General features: G+C 39.4%; 1 protein-coding gene across 2 annotated transcripts in view; it reads right to left on the bottom strand.

The window, feature by feature from the left end:
• Window positions 1-1,516, bottom strand: part of LOC101860722 (serine/threonine-protein kinase ULK3) — a 20,541-nt gene extending 19,025 nt beyond the window's left edge. The window contains exon 1 of one of the 2 annotated variants that reach the window (XR_004859522.1): window positions 1,326-1,515. Coding sequence is in view for 1 of the 2 variants with exons in the window: in XM_013091398.2 (XP_012946852.1) it covers window positions 1,326-1,466 (141 nt within the window). In the remaining variant the exon portion in view is untranslated. Of the gene's footprint in view, window positions 1-1,325 lie in introns of both variants that reach the window. The other variant, XM_013091398.2, reaches the window with a different exon arrangement.
• Between the last annotated feature and the right edge of the window lie 12,092 nt (window positions 1,517-13,608).

Here is a 13,608-nt window from a genome sequence, read left to right on the forward strand (position 1 = left end):
ACAAGCGACAGCAGAGGGCAATTTTTAATATTGATTTATTTTCAAGGCGACACAGCGTTCATAATTCATAACCTGCATGTTACAAATGTTGCGTTATCTATCAGACTATTACCGGAAAATTTATGGGCGGTAACGAAAGCGAAAGTAGCTCTTGATTCTTCCTGATCAAGCCTCAGTGTCACACATACACTTCCGCCACAGCGGTTCAGTTATATGTTTCCTCTTCAGGATTTATCAACCATACAGTCTAGATAGCTACACATTACACAGGCCCTATCCTTTCCCGACTTACCCACCCATCACAAAATTCCCGACTTTTTCCCGACCCATCTCAAAATTCCTGACTTTTTCCCGATTTCCCGACCCTGTAAGTACGGCTAGACTCTCAGTCTAGCCGTACGTACGGCTAGCCACTTCGTTCTGCAAAGACTGGGAAGAAGCATTTTTTGCATCAAATTCAATTTCAAGAGCTAGAATCTAGAGATTTTTAAAGAAAGTGGCTATTCTCACCCGCCCGGAAGTTCTCGCAAGATCAACTCCTCCCCTCTTCTCTCTCTCTCTGTCTCTTTCTGAATACTGTCTATCGGTGTGGACGATCAAATTGACCAAAACAAAGTTAAAAAATGATGTTAAAACACAAAAGTAAATTAATTTGGTTGTCTACAAAGATGCTACGGCTATTTAACTTTTCGAATCGAGCCGAACTACGCGGGTCGCCATTTTGTTTTGCCCGGAAATTCTCGCGCTACTCCTCTCTCTCTTTCTCTCCACTGCCCACAGACAAAATTGTACGCTTTTAGTAGGCTACAGTTGTAATGGAACGTTTGTTCACGGCACAGAATTCTACATTTTTTCTGTTATCACAGTGTAGAATTCTGTGGTTTAGGGTTGAACGCAAAATTTGGTGAACGCGCACCAGGTGAGAATAGCCACAAGACTCGCCTGCACTATTCTCACTCCGGGTGGGAATAGAGGTGGCCATTTGGTAAGATTGAAGAATACCGGACCAGCGGACTGACTTTGCCTATGATGATAGCCTATATATATTTCAACCTTAGGAATTCATAATTTTCCAGTTTTTAATATCTCTCAATGGAGAATTTCCGACCGGTAGATCTATTCATTAACATTTTGTCAGGGGGGAGACCCCCCTCCCCCTCCCCCACCCCAACCACCCGCCCCCATCTACCCCACATTCTCGCACAATAATGTACGAGTGGTCCGGTATTCTTCAATCTTCCCGGGCGCTGAAACTTTCTGAGAGGAATTGACGGAATCCACTTGTTTGCAAATAAATGGTTAGTATTAGTTTACCAGTAACTCACCTTACTATAAGCTTTGTAAACAGTCGCATATGTACCGCTGCCAAGCTTTTCAGTAAAAACATATTGTCCTAAAGATGGCTTTGGTATGAGTTTTTCTGTCGCAGAGGGCTGAAGCCCAGCCGAGTTCGGTCTGGAAGCCATTGCATTTTTGTTTACGTTCTTGCTGCTGACTTCCGGATCATCTTATGCCAGGTGAACGCAGCATTTGAGTGTGTAATCGAGAGGGCCGAAAAGGCCATCGCCAGATAGGCTATCATGGTAACTTCATCTCCACCAAAGATTCTCTACTAGATATCTATAGAGAATCTTTGATCTCCACGTCAACTCCATCCCGATCAAAGTACATGTGGTAAAAGTATATCTTAATGTAAAAAAATAACCAAAACAACTTTGTCATGGATAGCATTTTTTGTACGTAAGTCACGCGTTCTTTTAAAATTATTTTCAGTTAAATTCACTGGACACTGCTGAGATTTGGGTTCTGCCCAAGGAGCTTAAAACAAACGTTACTCCAGGTCAAATCCAAAGCATTCGAGAATATCATATCACCCAGAAAATGTGGCCATATATTAACATATATTTCATAAACAAGTCTCTACCACACACCCCTTCCTTTCATGCGCGCGCGTCCACACACACGCACACATACACACACACACACACACACACACACACACACACACACACACACACACACACACACACACACACATACACACACTCTTGAACTCGCGCGCATAGTGTGAGTACGGACAGAATAAAGGATCATTATCATCATCTTCCACGGATCCAGCATTAAGGAGGATCAGTTCCTTAGATATACATGTACATGTAGTACAAATAGTCCTGGCCTGTCACTTTATTTAATTGTGCCCCGGACTACCCCGGACTGCCCCAGACTACCCCGAAGAGTGATTTCATTTCAATATTATGAATTTGAATCTGAAGCCTTCAACATACAGTAATTTTCATTTAAGCCGCACCTTCCGGCGCTGCTCAGTGGCCGACGAGGCTCTTATACAAATCTTAGAGGATAACATGCGATTTGCCTATCGTGCCAAGATCTCTGGATATGATTTTACTAGAATTGATGAAATGTGTAACACCACACGTATAAAAAGGATTTTAAAAAACACATTGTAAACGACCCATCACACCGCTTTCCACACAAATTGTAATGTCACGCTGCGGCTGATGTGTACCTCCAAAAACAAAGAAAGAAAAATATAAAAGAATTTTTGTTACCAGAATGAACATATAGGTGTGTTGCTCTTTAGACTATGTACATTGTATCTGTATTATATAACTCCAAAGGCCTTGTAATTAAATTCCTGCATGTGGTTGAATGATGCATCTGATGTGAATGTACATTTTGTCAGCTTTACTTCTCTTTTCCTATTGGATTTTAATGAGAGTAATATATCATTTAAAGTTTTATGTACACATGCATGTGTTTTTATGGTCCTGTACAGCCAAGAAAAATTTCCCCCCGCCCCTGCTGGTGGGGTCCCCATAGTTTTACTATATGGGGGAGCAAAGAATACACTTGCCGTGATACTGCGCGTCGTAAGAGGCGACTAAAAGTGCATAGGTCTGGTCGCCCGAAAAGTGCCAGTTTGCGGAGGGCCAACTACCCAACCCAGTAAAAAACAGTAAGTTGCAGAAACACGGACGAACACAGCTTTTTTATTTTTCGATCTTGGGAGACGGAGTAGCTTCTGCATCAGCATGAACAATGAAGGACAGCGGACAAAGCCGTAAGGACTCTTCTGACCCGAAACCTTCTCTGTTGAACAAGTCACTCCAGATTGCGTCGTGGAATGTTCGCACCTTGTATGAAGCAGGAAAGAGTTCTCAAGTAGTACAATAGATGAAGAAATACAGGCTGCACATACTAGCAGTCAGCGAAACACACTGGATACAGTCTGGGCAGAAGCAGCTCAGCTCGGGGGAACAAGTATTGTATTCTGGGAGGGAAGACAAGTACCATGCGGAAGGAGTGGGAATCATTTGAGTAAGTATGCACAGAAGTCACTTAGAGGATGGGAACCACACGTGGAAAGGATCATCATGGCTTCATTCACTACAAGGAGCAAGAGCATCAACATGAATATAGTCCAAATCTACGCCCCAACAAATGATGCTTCGGATGAAGACAAGGATGACTTTTACATCCAGCTCCAGGGGGTCATCGACAAACTATCAAGGAAGGATGTCAACATCATAAGTACAGGACAAGAGCTAAAGATGTCAAGAAATCACAAAAAGACAAGGAGGAATTAATGAACAGGCTGGCAGAGAAGGCAGATGAAGCAGCGGTAGGAGGGCACATGCGAATCCTTCACCAGACCACAAGGACACTTGCTGGAAAATATGGGAAACCTAAAGTACCAGTAATTTAAAGGACCAAGAGGGGAAAACCATTTTTGGAAAGGAAGCTCAGTCTAAACGATGGGAAGAGCATTTCAACAGTCTCCTGAACAGACCACCACCGAGTAACCCACCAAACATCCTGCCAGCAAGAAATGAGTTACCAATCTGCTGTGATGCTCCTTCAAAACAAGAGATTCTGGATGCCATTAAGAAGCTGAACAAAGGTAAAACGGCCGGCCCTGACCAGATTCCACCTGAAGCCCTAAAAGCAGATGCCAATGGGACGGCAGACATCCTCCTCCCACTGTTTACCAGGATCTGAAGTGAGAGCAAGTTCCCAAAGGATTGGAAAGAAGGACACCTCGTGAAGCTTCCAAAAAAGGGGGATCTCAGCAACGGCAGCAACTACACAGGGATCACTCTTCTCTCTATACAAGGTAAGGTCTGCAACAGAAGCATTCTAGAGAGAGAATCAAGACAGCAACGGATCCAAGACTGCGGTATGAACAGGCTGGTTTCCGGAAAAATCGCTCAACCACCGACCAGATTCCACGCTAAGGATTATTGTGGAACAGTCCCTGGAGTGGAACTCTCTGCTGATTGTCAACTTCCTTAAGTATGAGAACGCCTTTGACAGTATAGACCGAGCAACACTATGGAAGATAATGAGACACCACGGAATCCCACAGAAGTTGGTGAACCTCATCAAGAGCATGTACGAACGGACAAGTTGCAGGGTTGTAGATGATGGCCAGCTCACTGACATCTTTGACTTCAAGGCTGGTATGAGGCAGGGATGCTTACTATCACCGTTCCTCTTCATATTGGGAGTCGACTGGCTGATGAAGGAAACCACCAGAGAACACAGAAAAGGTATACAGTGGACACCATGGACACAGTTGGACGATCTGGATTTTGCAGACGACTTGGCGCTTCTGTCGCACACCCACGAACAGATGCAAGCAAAGACTACAGTTTTAAACAGCCTATCGGAGTCTGGGATTAAGGATCCACCCCGGAAAGTCAAAGGTCCTAAGGACAGATGCACAACGAAAGGAACAGGTCACAATAAAAGGAAAGGCACTAGAAAGCGTTGAATCCTTCTGCTATCTTGGGAGTATAATTGACCGAGAGGGAGGAACAGGTGCGGAAATAAAGTCCTGCATTGGAAAAGCAGAGGCTGCTTTCATATCTTTGGATAGGATTTGGAAGACCAGAGATATCTCACTTCGAACAAAGCTGAGGATTTCCAATTCAAACGTGAAGTCGATCCTGTTGTATGGATTTGATACATGGAACGCATCACAGACTAGCATAAAGAGGATCCAGGTTTTCTTGAACAGATGTCTAAGAAAATTACTGAGGATCAGACGGACAGACAGGGTCACCAATGTGGAAGTGTTAAGGAAAACAAGACAGATCCCAGTCAGAGATGAGGTAGGAAGAAGGCGGTGGCGATGGATTGGACATACTCTCGGGAAGTCAGGCAGCTACATAACAAAGAAATTTTTGGTTTGGAACCCACTGGGTAAGAGATCAAGGGGAAGACCGCGTAGAACCTGGAGAAGAATCACAGAAATCGATGTACAGAAAAGTGGGAAGACATGGTATAACATCAAGAGGCTAGCCCAGGATAGAGAAAGGTGGAAGGTGTTTGTACGTGGCCTATACCCTGGTACAGGGTGAGAAAGGCAATGATGACGATGATCTTATCTTATCTTATCCTATCTTATCTGGTATATTATACTAGATTTCGAACCGCTGCTACCGTCTCTAGTGACCCGACATGACCCTTTGACTGTGCTATCGGGACGGACCGAGTTTTGTTTTTCAAGATCTCATTTTGAATGATTTAAAAGCCCAGGAATAACCACGAGTTTTCTTCTCTAGCCTACTTACAATTGTAATTCATTATTTGTCTAATTAATTTATGTAGTCTATGCGTATGCCAATTTGAGTGAGAATCACACCACAGCTGAGAAATAATATATGAATTTTGTTTTGTTTATTTCTACAGACTTGAGATAAGCAGTCGATTACAGGAAAAACTTACAGCTCCTTTACCTGACATTTGTTCTTTTTGAGTGAGTGTGTGTGGCAGGGGTGGGGAGTTGCGCCAATTCACAGTATTTTATATAATTTCCTAGTTGTACTTCTTTTTCTGTCATGTTATGAAACTGAATGAATTGTTTATTCTCCAGTGGTCAGGAGTAGAGCTATGATGCTTCCTATTTTTGTTAACTTTTAAAAATGAATTGTGACTGGGTATGGTATTTGAAATGTCATGAATTTTAAAGTGCCTCATTACTGATTACATGTCTTTATGTGTTCCTTAAAGTTTATTCAACATAATCAGAATACAACTGATACCAGAAAGTTACAAAATAAACTTGACTCCATATCTTCTGTAACATGACGTGAACGTGTGAATTGTTTTGTTGGCCTTTCTGTGTTTGATTTGTGTGTGTGTTTGATTTCATAACCTACGCACGCGCCTGCGTGGCGTGATGACTCCTCAAGTAGTGCGAAGCCCCATCGTCCACTTCTTTACTTTTCCTCTGTTGTTCCTTTTTACTTGTTACTTTTTCTCAACTCTAAATGACCATTATTGTGTTGATGTGCTTCTCTTTCCTCAAAAGAAAAATAAAGAGAACCCCCCCCCCCCCCCAAAAAAAAATAAATAAATAAAAACACACAAAAAAACAACACAAAAAACAACATCACCAAAACAATAGGCCTACTATTAATAGAAAATAGACCACGATAATAAACATCACTTTTCGGAGTATTCCCCTAAAAGAAAACAAACGTCGAAAGCAAATTACTCTTCGGGACAGTTTGGGTAGTCCGGGGGAGTCCGGGCCACAAACTGACCCGACCCGATATAGTCTCGTAGTATTGTGTGGGTGAGGACATAAGAAGGATCTATATCGTCATGATGAGAATGACAATAACATCGACAAGCCACATTTCAGGGACCTGAAATTTACTACGTAGGGTACTAATCTTATTATTCTTGACGACTTACTTTTGTTATTATACTACTACTTCTACCATTGTTACAGTGATCATTCAGATACTTTGTCCATCTTTGTCAGATATGGACAAACGAGGAGAAAATTAGTGTTTAAAGTGGGGTGGAAGAAATACGGACTGAGTTAACTGATTCTTTTCTACCTTGGCTTTGAGCTCATTTCGAGTGGACATAAGTTGTGTGGAATTTTAAAGTTTTAAGTTTCTTTCCGCTTGATATATTATATACATCTATGCCACTACTACTACTACTACTACTACTACTACTACTACTGCTGCTGCTGCTGCTGCTGCTGCTCCTACAACTACTTCTACTACTACTACTACTACTTACCTTGACATTTAAATTAATAATAGATCTAATATTATATTATTTGACGGAACATCCACACCACTTCTTGCCATGGCATTCCCCTTTCTCTGGTCTTCCGATTTGTGTTTTTCGCACACGTAGATGCGCACACTTTGGTTACTACAGCTATAGATCTAATAATAGTCATTTGATCTAACATTATTTTTTAAAATGTTCCTGATGAAGACCTTGATCGGGCGAAACGTCGAGCTTTTATAAATAATATGTTCTGGAAATTCTGTAAGGGGGGGGGGGATTAAAGAGAAAGTGTGTGTGTGCGTGCGTGTGTGTGAGAAAGAGAGAGAGAGAGAGAGAGAGAGAGAGAGAGAGAGAGAGAGAGAGAGAGAGAGAGAGTGAGAGAGAGAGAGAGAGAGAGAGAGAGAGAGAGAGAGAGAGAGAGAGAGAGAGAGAGAGAGAGAGAGAGAGAGAGAGAGAGAGAGAGAGAGAGAGGTGTTTTTTGGTAAGCGTTCTACGGTGCTCGCAACTGCAGAGGGCCATAATGTGAGCGCGCGGTCAGTTTGGTAGGAATTAATAATTTTGAATCTTGCCCGGGTGGCGGCCGAGCCTACTCTTATCAATTTTAGGACCACCAAGGGATCTTTAACGTGCGCAACTTGCACACAGGACCTCCGAGATGTTTTCACCAGTATCCAAGAAGGCCAAGTGTTAAGATCTTGCCTACCTAAGATCAAGGGTGTGGCTGAAAGACAGCAGTAAGAACGAGCCAACGAGTAAGAGAGTCAAGAGCCCAGAGTATGGGGTTGGGGGTTGGGGCAGAAAAGGGAGACGAAAGCAGACGACAGAACATGATTAGAGAACAGGAAAGGAGAAATATAAGAACATTATTTTAGGGAAGAAAATTTTTCATCGCTGTAAGGTTTCGAACTCGGGACCTATTGATTGAGAGGCGAACACCGTACATCTAAACAATGAGAGAGAGAGAGAGAGAGAGAGAGAGAGAGAGAGAGAGAGAGAGAGAGAGAAAGAGAGAGAGAGAAAGAGAGAGAGAGAGAGAAAGAGAGAGAGAGAGAGAAGTTCATAAAAATTGTTAGTGGTAGAAAGAGTCTTACGGCACTTGCAACACAATAAGGTCATACAAGCGCCAAAGATTAGAGGTGTTACAAGAGAGTAACAAACTCAAAAAAAAAAAGAAAAAAGGAGGAGAGATCAGGACGATAGATGTTTGATCGGAAAAAAGGAGAAAAACCACACCACAGCACTTGCCAACCACCCACATAAAAATTGACTTGGACTTGACATGTTCAAGTACAAGAGAAGCAATCCACAAAGAAAAGGATACTTTCTCAAACTAGAACTGCTTATTTCAACTCCACTGTGGCCATCTGTCAATTCAGTCTCACATTGGGTCAAACTTCTAAACAAAAAAAAAGACCCCCTTGTTGTTCATAACATAAGGTTTATGTGCTTACGAAAGCAGCTTAGTAGAAAAGCATTCTGCTTCAAACTGATTCAGATGATACCAAACATTACTCCCCACCCCCCAACGTTGAATTTTCCCATTAAAGGCAAGGTACATTTGGTATAGTGTTATGCAGCAATAAAATCAACAGATAAAGGCCATTAAAAAAACCAGCACAACACATCAAGTAGACAAAATATTTTATTAAAATAACTCAAGCGAGATAATTGCATGCCTTGAACAGGAATGTCTTTTTGTACACCTTAGAAAAAGGAGAATGAAACATTAATGAGTTTGATCACCATCTCTCTTTCAATCAGAAATGTCTACAATTTATCTTTACCTTCAAATCTCAAAACAATGGCACACAGTCTAATTCTAAATAAGAAACAGAAAGTCAAACAGAAGTATTTCTTATCTTGAATGAAGACCCACTTCTGTTTCGTTTAGCAACTCATAATACTTACAAGGAAAGATTTTTTTCAAACACAGAAAAAATCACTCAACTCTTGACAACTTTTACTGTTACCTTGACAATAATATGTCTGACCATGACCCACAAGTTATAATTTCTGTGAGTTCTAATTACGACAGAAATAATTGTGGTTAATACAGTTCTCCCATCCTTTGTTGCCCCTACCTCATACATAAGTCCTTTTGAATACAAAGTGCAGCACACACAGTTTTGTGACAAGACAGAAAAGTGATGTGTGACTTTAATGAGGCACAGTGAGAACATCAGGAGCAATTCACTAATAGTGACAACCAGACTACAAGGAATGTGTGAACATCTTCTATTTTTGGATTATTGGCAATGATGTTGCTCCCCACATGATGAGGTAAGTATAGCTTACTTTACCTTATTTATATATATAAATCTCTCTATGTATATCTATATATGTGTGTGTGTGTGTGTGTGTGTGTGTGTGTGTGTGTGTGTGTGTGTGTGTGTGTGTGTGTGTGTGTGTGTGTGTGTGTGTATTTTTTCTCCAAGGTGAGTTTTTCTTGGCCTCTCTTAAAAAAGGGCACTTTATTTTTAGCTTTGGGGAAACAGTATATTCTCCGTCGTTTGTGACCAAAGACAAATATATCTGTGATTTTTCTTAGATGGATACATATCAATATTTGGTGGAGTAACTATCTCAACACACTAAACTGACAAGGAATGTTTTGAAAACACTAAACCATCCACATCTCAGATCAGACAAGGCAGCTGCAAATTCTTTTAAGAATATCATGCAAGAAAATTCTGTCTGAACAAAGAACATCATTTTCAAACCCTGAAATAAAACACAAAGCCCGTATTTTTTCTATAAAAGAGAAACAGCTGTGATGTGACTGCCACATATCTCAAGAGACAAAACAAGACTTCAGCTGATATTACACTCACTGAACTAGAAATACACTCTTCTTGTTAAGTAAGCAATCACATTTAACTGTCTCATGGAAAAAAACAATGTTTCATCGTCTTGCACACCTTTCAGCACAACGAGTTCTTCAAAAAATAGGTAAATATGAATTGAAGAACAAAACAAAATGACAAAGAACTTTCTCTCAGGAAAACATGTTCCAGTCACACACTCCACACAGTAGAACCAATGCTTGACAAAAAAGAACTGCTTACTTGTAAGTTGATAACTTTGTTGTCCATTTGGAAACAAAAGCAAAGAAGATGACAGCGAATGAGGCATACTTTTAACTCTCACCAAATATCACAGAGTATATATGCTTATATATAGTTGATTAATAACTGTAACAGATATCTGTAACACATTATTTACACAACAACGATTACAATGCATTGGTATGATGATCAGTAGGAGTAAACCATGCTCCGATAAAATATACATCAATTGCCGAACAAGACCTACTGTATGACGGTGACAACAATCCTTCACAGACCAAAGGCATTCAAAAGCTTTACCATGGAGACAGGAATTTGGGAAAAACAAACCATATATAGAGAATAAAGAGATGAATTGTGATTACACAGTCAGCCAACTGAAACGCTAAACTAGCTGTAAAGAAAAAGCAGTAACAGGCATTACATATACTGTCCACATACAAATCACATGAAAAACTTCCCACTATCAGTCCAATCAAGAGGTCACAACACTGGTATTCTTTCACATGGGACAAGATAGTAAAAAAAACAACTATACAGAAGCTTTATTTCACCTTTTCAGTATGAAAATATTAATTTTGATCATTGTTAAAGAAAAAAATGCAACACAATACATGCGTGCATCTTAATACTGAGAATAAACATTTGCATACTGTAGGGCGATGCATAACAATGAATGAAGAGCTAACCAGAACAAAGAGCTCCTTTTAACAAACAACTGTCGGGAGGTGAGAAGCTGCATTTTTCCGGAATCAAATTTTTTTTTTCAATGTATAATAGACTGATTCAAATATTGTATTTAAAGATAACATGAGATGCTATTCCTGGAGCAAACTGAAAAAAATTACCATTGAAAATGAGGTGAGTGACTAAGCATATACCCAAAGTAAAATACTTTGATAGTCAAGTGATGGCCAAATATCACCGCTCTGTCCCATTTAAACATAATGTAATCTACACACAGGCAAAAGATCAGTGAGAACAAGATCAGATCAGAAATAAAGTGAAGCATTTTGTCAAAGAGGCAGGGGACACACTCTGGCACTAGCCACCCTACCAATCATTTCACATGGTCACAAACAACAATACAAAAGACCATCTTTTGAAATACCCTGTGAACCAAACATCCAGAGTTCCTGTAAAATATATAGTATTGGTCCTCTGAAAATCATTCAAAATGGAATCTTATTAAGCTGCATCTGCATAATTGAAGACTCACAATAACTAATCAGTAACATCTCCATTTTATGATCCAGGGACATTTTTCCGCTTTCCTTATGTACTCTCCACCCCAAAATTAAAGGTGAACCTTATATTCCCATATAAGGCATATACAGGCTTAGACATTACTTTCTCAATAGCTTATGTGACGGAAGTCGCAATTCTAGATAAGTGTAGATTCAATGGACAAAGATCAGATCAGGGAGGATCAAAAACCGATCAGGGTGGATAAAAAAACCAGCTGAAGAAATAAACAGTTTAGAATAGAAGTAATGAAGGTCATAATATAACAACTGGTAGGTCTGAAAAGGTGAGTGACAGGTAACACATTGCTTTCACATCAAGGCCTTCACGGCAAAGTTAAAAACACAACCTTTTTTCTTGTATGGAGGGACTAGCTCAGTAACAAGCATAGCTGCCTGTAATATGCTATTTTAGCCATAATAATTAATAAATTCACACTGATGTTTATGGAATGATGAATCTGAACATGAAATGAAAAAATTAGCAGCTTCGAGCAGTGTTGAGATAGACGGAGTGAATTATATACCAACCACAGAGCTGGATATATATACTGTTATTCTCTTTAAGTATTCTATCACCAGTACACAAAACATGCACATTAACTTTAACAGACACTCAAGATGTGACATCTTTTGAAAATGTCAATACATGAATACAGTTAACAAATAATATCAGACAGGCCAAACAAGACACATCTGGGAACAAATGTAGCATAGATATTTTTGCCATATCACACACATTTTCCGTTCATCATTCTTATCACTGCTGTTCTCAGGATCGACGTCATAGCACATGAAAAGATAAAAGGAGTCATTTCAGCGCTCAGTCAATTTCAAAAGATAGTAAACGGAAAAAATAAATTATTTAAAGCCCACTCCTCAACTTGAAGAAATTCAGTTGAAGAGAAATGATGTGACATGACAGGCAATATTCACTTGCATAGACATCACAACCCAGAGATAATTTAAGACAGTGCTGCCAAACTTCACGAGCGCATGTTTCAACTCACTAGACCTTGACAGTACAAGAATTACTTTTTTGCTAGCTCCATAACATGCTCGCAAAGCACAGACAATACATCTTTGTATCTAAACAAACCAAAACTTTTTGTTAACCATTGCAGCACACCATAATGGGCAACGTAAAAGCCTTTTACGATCATTAACACATTTAGGGCAAAATCTATTTCATTTCAAAAGAAAAGTGTAAGGGAAATTAGAACAAAAAAATAATTCGTCTCAGTTGCGTATGTAGTGAGAACAATTTTTCTTTTGACAAAATGAACCTATGCCAGTGATACAATAAACAATTTACCACAAAAAATAAAATAGGATCACGGGAACAGAAAAATAATATGTATTGAATAGTGTGATCCAAAAAAAAAAGGAGAGAAAATTGTTTCTGAAAAACAAAACTTCAAAATATAAAACTTACGCAAATTTTTCGTCTGTAGATAACTTCAGACCCTTCAATATTTGAGTAACAAAAATCAGATCTAGAGACGTTAAAAGAGTATAACCCATCCGGGAAATGATGGGTTTCTCTCAGGTCAGTTCAATTTTGTTTATAAAGAACAAAATGACAAATCAATACTTCCAGCTAAAAAAAAGAAAGTCATTCTGTGCCCTTGAAAACGACGGAGCATCTTAGCAGATCAAAGGTCAGATCTTCACACTTTACTACAGTGAAAGTGACTGGCATTCACTAATTGAAAAAAAATCACCAAAACGACAAAAAATATATTTGTGACTTAAACACAAGAACAAACATTACAGGAAACATTGTTATGACAGATATAAAAATAAATGTATATATTTGATATGTGATACTGTTGTAGAAATCACTAAATGGGCTAATGTACAAATGTCAGTAAAAATAACTTACGTTTCTTTACAAAAACTGTTAATTCACAATATCGTGCAATGGAAATTAGAGGAATCAACAACAGGTTATAAAAGCAGGACGCGTTCATGAAATTGTTCTTTGCAGATCAAACAATTTTGAACTTTTTAATTCCCCACTACATTCCCAATTTCGTCAATTCATATTTATTACTTCACTGAGTACCAAGAAATCTTTCAAAAGTCCTTTAATAGTTTTTTTTTCTCAAATACTTACGACAACCTTTCAAAGGGGAAAAGACTACATCAATTTCGTGGTTCATGATAGGTAAAAATTGATCTATACTTTCTTTCAACCAAGAAACAAGGATCCATTTTGAACCCCCCCCCCCCCA

This window comes from Aplysia californica, unplaced genomic scaffold, assembly GCF_000002075.1.
Source record: "Aplysia californica isolate F4 #8 unplaced genomic scaffold, AplCal3.0 scaffold00035, whole genome shotgun sequence".
NCBI classification, from domain to species: domain Eukaryota; kingdom Metazoa; phylum Mollusca; class Gastropoda; order Aplysiida; family Aplysiidae; genus Aplysia; species Aplysia californica.